The sequence below is a fragment of the Hordeum vulgare genome, chromosome 3H, assembly GCF_904849725.1.
Source record: "Hordeum vulgare subsp. vulgare chromosome 3H, MorexV3_pseudomolecules_assembly, whole genome shotgun sequence".
Lineage (NCBI taxonomy): Eukaryota > Viridiplantae > Streptophyta > Magnoliopsida > Poales > Poaceae > Hordeum > Hordeum vulgare.
Window position 1 is genome coordinate 85,924,547 of NC_058520.1, and position 8,714 is coordinate 85,933,260.

At 51.5% G+C, this 8,714-nt stretch overlaps 1 protein-coding gene across 1 annotated transcript; it reads right to left on the minus strand.

Moving 5' to 3' along the window:
* Window positions 1-5,831: 5,831 nt before the first annotated feature.
* LOC123439584 (protein THYLAKOID ASSEMBLY 8, chloroplastic-like) lies at window positions 5,832-6,909 on the minus strand. The gene has a single exon (XM_045116277.1). The coding sequence runs from the start codon at window positions 6,805-6,807 to the stop codon at window positions 6,025-6,027; it is 783 nt and encodes a 260-aa protein (XP_044972212.1). The 5' UTR covers window positions 6,808-6,909; the 3' UTR covers window positions 5,832-6,024.
* Between the last annotated feature and the right edge of the window lie 1,805 nt (window positions 6,910-8,714).

Here is an 8,714-nt window from a genome sequence, read left to right on the forward strand (position 1 = left end):
CGCCGAATGATTTTGCGGGCTTCCTATTCATATTTGGGGAGTTCTTGCTGGAGCAAGTAATCCAAATAAGGCTGAGTCCATTCGGGTGTGATGACCAGCATCTCGTGGATGAGGTCGACCACGACCGTGACATCAATTTCAGTCGGATTTGATGAGCTGATTGCTTGCAGAGGCTCTTCTGTAAAAGAATCCTCTTTGGCTGAGGGGGTGCGCGGGTGCTCGAGGAGCATGCCTTTTGGAACAACTTTCCAAGTGGATCCGATTTTTTCCAAGTCATCAACCGCTTGATTCTTGGCTCGGGGCACGTGGTGCAACTCCAACCCTTTGAAGTTCTTCTCTAGCTTTCTAACTGAATTGCAGTAGACTGTCATGGTTGGGCTTTGAATGTCCCATTCCTTCGTCACCTGGTTAACAACGAGGTCCGAGTTGCCTTAAACCATCAATCATCGCACACCAAGAGAGATGGCCATGTGGAGCCCATACAGGAGGGCTTCGTATTTGGACTCATTGTTATATGAGTCGAAGTGGATTTGCATCACATAGTTCAGTCGGACTCCCCTAGGGGAGATGAGAACCACTCCAGCCCCTGAACCATGGATCATCTTGGATCCATCGAAGAATATGGTCCAATGTTCGGAGACGTGAGGAGCCGTCTGCTCTTGTTCTATCCATTTGTCGAGGAAGTCGACCAGGGGCTGAGACTTGATCGCCTTTTTGGCTTCAAACTTGATCTCGAGCGGGAGGAGTTCAATCTCCCATTTAGCCACTCGGCCACTAGCATCCCTGTTATTGCGGATTTTCGCCAAGGGAGCGTCACTGATGAAAGTGACAGAATGATCTTGAAAGTAATGGACCACCTTCTTCTGAGTTAGATAAATACAGTAAACCAACTTTTGGTAATGTGGATACCTCTGTTTGGAGGGAGTTAGTACCTCTGAGATGTAATAGATGGGCCTTTGTACCTTATACACATTGCCCGCTTCTTTGCATTTCACGGTGAGAACGGTGCTTACCACTTGGCTAGTGGCAGCAATGTATAGGAGTAAGGGCTCCTGGCTGCTCGGAGCAGCTAACACCGGCTGGGTGTAGCAAGACTTTGAGCTGGTCGAAAGCGACTTGCCCTTCGTTTGTCCACTCAAATCTGTCATATTTCTTCATCACTCGGTAAAGAGGCAATGCCTTCTCTCCGAGTCTTGAGATGAAGCGGCTCAGGGCTGCGAGGCAGCCCGTGAGCCGCTGCACATCATGGATGCGCTCTGGACGTCTCATTTGGACTATGTCACCGATTTTATCGGGGTTGGCGTCAATAACTCATTTAGAAACGAGGAAACCGAGTAATTTACCGGCTGACACTTCAAAAGTGCACTTGGCCGGATTGAGCTTGATCCCAAAGCGCCTGAGGTTCGCGAAGGTTTCAGCAAGGTCGGTCAGGAGGTCAGAACCTTCCCTTGACTTGACTATGATGTCATCCATGTATGCTTGAACATTCCGACTGATCTGTTCCTGTAGACACTTTTGGATCATGCGTTGAAAAGTAGTTCCAACATTTTTTTAGGCCGAATGGCATGGTGATATAGCAAAAACACCCGAATGGGGGTGATGTAGGCTGTTTTTTATTTCATCAGGTCCATACATTCAGATCTCATGGTAACCAGAGTACGCATCCAAGAACAACACGTGTTCGCATCCAGCACTTGAATCTATGATATGATCTATCCAAGGTAAAGGGAAATGGTCTTTCTCGCACACCCGATTGAGGTGCTTGAAGTTGATACGCATTCGGAGTGAAACGTTCTTCTTAGGCACCATGACTACGTTCGCCAACCACTCGTAGTGGCATACCTCACAGATGAACTCGGCAGCTAGGAGCCGAGCGATCTCTTTACCGATTGCCTTGCGCTTCTCCACAGAGTAGCGGCGCAAGTGCTCCTTGACAGGGTTGACTTTGGAGTCCACTCGGAGGCGGTGCTGAGCGAGTTCCTGGGAACACGTGGCATGTTAGAAGGCTTCCATGTGAAGATGTCCCAGTTCTCATGGAGGAACTGGATGAGCTCGGCTTCCTATTTGTCGCCGAGTGAAGTGGAGATGTTTGTCATGTAAGCACTCGGATCGGTCAGGTGGACGTGAACCTGCTTGGTCTCGCCGGCCGACTGAAAGGTGGACTCAGTAGCCGGCCATTTGGACTTGAGCAAATCGGGAGTGTACACCGCCTTCTTGTACCCTTCGAGCTCAGCCGCCAGGACTTGCTCGTTAGCGATACGAGAGCCATGTTGTAGGCATTCTTTCGCGACCTTCCGATTGCTCGTCAATGTAATCACGCCTTTCAGCCCTGGCATCTTATGTTTAAGATATACGTAACATGGCCGGGCCATGAAACGTGCGTAGGCAGGCCTACCTAGGATGGCGTGATAGGCGCTTTTGAAGTCGATGGTCTCAATGGTCAGTCTTTAATTCCTGTAATTATTCTCACCATTGAATACGACATTCAGGGTGATCTGACCGAGTGATTCGGCCTTCTTCCCGGGGATGACCCCGTGAAACTGCATGTTGCTCTTGCTCAGCTCGGACAATGGAATGTCCATTGCCGTGAGCGTATCGACGTAGATGATGTTGAGGTCGCTGCCGCCGTCCATGAGGACCTTTCACAGTCGGGCCCCGTTGATAGGTGAGTCGATGACCAAAGCCTGCCTCCGAGGGGTGGCGATGTTGGCCGGGTGGTCCGACTGATCGAATGTGATGGGCGTCTTTGCCCAATCGAGGTACTTCGTGGTAGTCAGAGCCGCCATGTTTACCTCCCGGTTGATGACTTTCAATCGGCTATTGCTCTCTACATCGGCGAAGATCATGAGGATTTTCTCGATGTTTGGATACCCGGGGGTAGCCTCTTGACCATCCTCATAGCTTTTGTCCCCGGAGATCTCTCCGCCTATCTCCTACCTGAGAAGGCGATAGTCTCGAGCCGTGTGCTTGGCGGGGATGATCTCGCCCGCCTCGTCCTTCCTTGCATGGAACGGACACAGCTGGTCGATAAGGTGGCTTTTTGACTCGGCCTTCTTCTTGCCTGCCCAATCTTTCTTCTTCTTCTCGGGCTTGCTTTGGCTCTGCCCTGGGACAGAAGCTACTTCGGCTTTGCCCGATGGGTCTCCCTTTCGCTTTTGTTTTTCCCGGTGTTTCCCGACTGAGGGGCTTCACTATCTCGGCCTTTGCCGCTCCGGGGGCGGTCTTCTTCTTCGCCATTCGCGTATGGATTGGTGATTTCCACTGCGCGACTATGGAACAGATCCCCCGATCGGCCAAACTTGAGGATGAGCTCCCGATACCGAGTGCCTGCTTTGAAAGCGCACACGGCCTCATGCTCGGTGACATTTCCCACCATGTTGTGCAACGTGGTCCATCACTGGATGTACTCCCGGAGGGTCTCGTTACTCTTCTGAACACAGTGTTGTAGCTCGGTTAAACCGCGTGGGCACTTGTAAGTCCCCTCGAATGTTTTGACAAACACTCGGGCTAAATCTCCCTAGCTTTGGATACTGCTGGAGGGAAGTTGGTTGAGCCATGCCCTCGCTGATCCCTCGAGCATGAGGGGTAGATGCTTCATTGCGACGAAGTCATCACCGCCGCCTATCTCGACGACCACTCGGTAATCCTCGAGCCAGGTCTCCGTCTTGGACTCACCATCGAACTTGCCGATACCCTTGGCCAATCGGTAATTGAAAGGGATCTGCGCTCCATGGATGTGCTGACCGAACTACTCGATGCCATATACTCCACGGCCTGCACGTGATCGGTCGACCACGTTTTGCGTGATAATGGACCTCGCGTTGAACCAAGGGGCCCGGTAGCCGTCATCCCCATAACCCTGTGCCGGTTGGGGCTTGGCCCGCGGTCATGGGGCTGGTGTCCGAGTGAACCACTCCTCAGAGGAGGTGTTCTACTACAAACCCGATGATCATGTCGTCGATCTCCATGCGGGCCTCTCGGAAGAGGAGGAGATTTTGACATCTTCCGAGTGCATGCAGGCTGTGGGACGACCGCACTTTGTCCGCTTGGACGTACCTTCTATGGATACAATGTCGAGACTGTGACACCGTAGAGTTTTGCTGCATGTCAGTCTTCAACAGAGCCTAGATCTACTGAATGCCTTCTCCGGCCGCAGACTCACCCGACTGGATAGAATCAACAATCCGAGTGGCAGCGGCCAAATTCAGCAGAGGCGTTCGCATCAACTCAATATGGTGAGGGCAGTTGTTCGGAAACAGCTCATGGCGATTGCGACTGGAGCCGGGCTGATCCCTCGCGGCCCGAGCGTCGAGTGACTCTCGAGTCGCTCGAGATGCTCGTGTTCCGCCAAAGTGGGCTGACGTGCGTTCTCCAAGGCTATCTCTTCTAGTGCGTTCCTGGTGATGGAGGTGTGAAGAGCTTGCTCGCTCCTACGCCGAAGTTCCTCCCACTGCTACTCTGTGAGCGGCCGCGGAACGTGGTGGTTGTCGTCATCGTGGCGAGACTCTCCACCATCACGCCCAGGAGAATTCTATGTGGCGAATCCAGGGCCGCCTCCCCTTGTCGTGTCGGCCATCAAGACCTCAGCGGCGTCTCCATTGCTTTCACAGTCAGAGTCGCCGAGTGATCCGTCGCTCGATGATGGGAAAAGGCTGATAGTGGGCTTATCGGAATTAAGCATAGCCACCTGCCCCGAAATGGCCTGGTGGGCCATGGCGTGCTTGATCTACCGCTCCAACTGAGAACACCCGGAGCGCTTGCGACGAATTACTGCGGGGCGTGGGGGTACGGAGTGGCACGACACCGATGGCTGCCGAACCAGGACCCATGCGCAGCTGCGCTGAAATGCGACGTACCTCGAGTAGGGAGGGCGTCAGTGTCTAGTGGCGCATTCTGCAGCCACGCTGAGTCGTCGACGACAAAGGTCATGGAGCTGAAGAGGATCTCTCCGCCGAGTGTCATCATGGTGACGGAAAAGGTAAAACTCTTACTCGCCGGATTTGCTAGATGCGCAGCCCCATGGTGGGTGCCAACTGTCGTGTGAATGATCCTGACAATAATACGGGGGGTACGAATGAGGGACGGAGCCTAGCTAGGGGGAAGTGGTTATATTCGGATGTACGAGTTCGGGCCCCACTCGGGAGTGGTAACGACCCTACCTCTCAAGCCTCGGTGGCTCGTGTTTGTTTATAGAATATTTGATAGTACAGAATGGCGAACCCTTGCTAAGGAGCCCGGGGATGGCTTATATAGAGTGCACCGCGACTGGCGGGACTTAATTACAAGGGCGAGTAAATGCTAATAACTACGAGAGTTACTAGTAACGACATCTCTAACTCTAGCGTTATCAGTAACGCTCGTCTTCACTGCACTTCATGTGATAGTTCAAGTGTGTGACCGTTGCAATCTCTTCGTTGCCCACGGCCTGATGCAGTCCGAGTGCATAGGCATGCCCGACTGACATGATGTAGTTCGAATGACATTTTGTGTCCGTGTGAACACATACTTGACCGAGTGAGACCATGGCTGCATAGGTGACTTTTGGAATGTTGATGTCTATATAGGGTCTTGGGCAAGCTTAGGGATGCATGTCCGTAGAACTATCCCTAATGTACAACTCCATAAGGTCCTGTTTGTGAACTTTTTTCGGATATAATCTTTTTCCTAACACCATCGGATGTGACAGTAAGCATACAGATCCTACCGCTATAGACAATGGTGATAGGGACGATCCTACCGTCATTGTTTGCGACGGTAAGATGTGTAGACGGTAAAAAAAGAAACACATCCAAAAAAAAGATCGTAATCAAGTCAGATAAGGCGAAACTATGTAAAAAGGTCAAAACGGTGAAATTGTCCATGAAACCTGAACTTGCTCGCTGTGAACTTTCTGGACACGAACTGGGGCTAGTTGTGTCCCCACACCATAGTATGGCAGCACGACATTTTTTAGTTTTCCAGTAAAAAAAAATACAGTGGTTACACTCGTGTACGCTCAATTTACTTTTTTGCAGTACAAAAATACTAAGCCGCCGCCGTCGTCTTGTTGCTCTCCCTCGCGCGCATATTGTCGAGCAGATGCCTCGCCGACGGCGAGACTCTGGCCTCCCACTCCGCGAAGTCCGCCTCCACCTCCGCTGCCTCGGCCTCGAGCCCCAGCCGCTTCATCCCCCGCGCCATCACCCGGTACATGTACTCGTCCACCTCGCAGCCTCCCCTCCTCACCGCCGCCTCGTACACCCGCCACGCCGCGCGCGCCCTGCCCTTGGCCACCAGCGCGCGCACCAGCCTGGTGAGCTTGTACACGTCCACCCCCACCCACGGCCCCTCCGACTCCGAGATAAGCCCGCCGCGCCTCTCCTCCTTCTCCTCGAGAAACGCCTCCACGAGCGCGTCCACGGCGCCGGCGGCGGCCTCGGAGGGCGGCGAGGAGGAGACGAACGTGGCGTAGAGCTCCGGATCGGGCCGGTACCAGGGCTCGGCGCGCGCCACATGGAGCGCGGCGAGGGCGAGGGACCAGTGGCCCTGGCGCTGGAGCTCGGCCATGGCGGCGAGGAGATCGGCCCGGAGGAGGCGGCCGAGGGACGCGGAGGCCGCGCCGCGGGCGGCCGACGGGGAGCGGTCGGCGGCGGTGAGGCGCTTGAGGGACTGCACGGCGTGGATGGCCTCCGTGGAGAGGGAGCGGCCGCGCTGGAGCGGGCCGCGGTTGTCGCGCGGGCCGCAGGTGATGGCCCCGGCCCTGGGCCTGGCCACGGCGCGCGGGGAGGCCGTCGGGGTCGTGTGCGGTTGGAAGAGGAGAGACGCCATGGGAGGCGAGGGTGGGAGCTGAGCGGGGGAGAGTGGTCGTGTGGAGAGTCTGGGAGAACGACGAGGAAGAAAGGGGATGATGAGTTGAGTCGCTGAGGATTTTTACGGGTGGCTTGGGAAGTGGGAACCGTCTGATCCCTCGAAACTCTAGATACTTTCATCCTATCTGTACAAAAAAATTCTAAACGAAGAAGGATGGATAATTGGCTAGTGTACAAAACGTCAAAAAATGCATCTTGGGTTGCTTTCTATTAAGAAAGAAAGCTCGTAAGCGTGGGAGTGAACCTTGATGATTTATTCGTGGTGGCACAAGCGCTGAAATAATACAGTGACAGACTCCAGGATCATAAGACTGACCGGGACTCTTCTAGATGTCGAACTCTTCATCCATAAAGACTCCTTCATGCATATCTGACCACATCAACAAGTCAGTGAGTACTTCGAAAAATACTCGCAAACAATTTACATAAAAGATGAGATACATGCAGTTAATTATTAATATGCATAGTTCAGATCATAACACATCAAATAGAGGTGTTAGAAATAAATTAAGTTAGTGTATAAATCGGGCGGTAATCTTCCCGAGATATTCCAACAGAAAAGAAAAAAAAATCACCGATCGGGTGTCTGGAGCGACGCCTCGAAAGGTTAACAAGTATTAATTTACCACCGTCGAACGTCTAAGCGACACCTCATACAGGGCATAAAAATAATAACAAGACACAGTCGGGCGTCTTAGCGACACCACAAAAAGGTCGTAAAAATAAATAACAAGCCGCAGTCGAACGTCTTAGCGACACCACAGAAAAGGCATAAAAATAAATAACAACCGCAGTCGGGCGTCTCAGTGACACCACCGAAAGGGCATAAAATAAATAACAAGCCGCAGTAGGGCGTCTTAACGACACCACAGAAAGGGCATAAAATAAATAACAAGCCGCAATCGGGCGTCTTAGCGACACCATAGAAATGGCATAAAAATAAATAACGGCCACAGTCGGGTGTCTAAGCGACACCACAAAAATGACATAAAAATAAATAACGGCCATAATCGGGCATCTTAGCGACACCACAGAAAAGACATAAAATAAATAACAATTATCCGGGTGGTACAACCAACCTTCAGGATAATCTTAAAACCAAGATGTTAATAATAAATTGTTCCACAATACCGATAGATATCCACAACCATTATTGTTCAACCAACTTGTACTCGACTGTAAGACTGACACTTGACCAGTCAAACGACCGTCCTTAACCATGGACACGGCTGATAATCCACAAGTATAGGGAATCGCAACAGTTTTCCTGGGTAGAGTATTCAACCCAAATTTATTGATTCGACTCAAGGGAAAGCGATAGAATATTCTCAAGTATTAGCAGTTGAGTTGTCAATTCAACCACACCTGAAAGATTTAGTGTCTGCAACAAAGTATCAGTAGCAAGGTAGTATGAAAGCAGCAATAGCAACAGTAACCAGTAGCATCAAAGTAACAGCAGGAGCATCAAAGTAACAACAGTAGCAGCAGAGTAACAGTAGCAGCAGTGACAACAGTAGCACCAAAGTAACGTAGCAAGGACCAGTAGTAAAAGACTCGTAGGTATTGGATCGGTGATGGATGATTATGCCGGATGTGATTCATCATATAACAACTATAACACAGAGAGATAAGTAACTAGCTCCCGTTCGTCAATCTAATGTAGGCATGTATTCCGTATGTAGTCATACGTGCTTAGGAAAAAGAACTTGCATGACATCTATTGTCCATCCCTCCCGTGGTAGCGGGGTCCTAATGGAAACTACGGGATATTAAGGTTCTTCTTTTAATAAAGAACCGAACCAACGCATTAACACTTGGTGAATACATGAACTCCTCATACTATGGTCATCTCCGGGAGTGGTTCCG

Excerpts from the sequence above, each read along its gene's own strand:
- LOC123439584 (XM_045116277.1), bottom strand. The coding sequence starts at position 6,807 with ATGGCGTCTCTCCTCTTCCAACCGCACACGACCCCGACGGCCTCCCCG.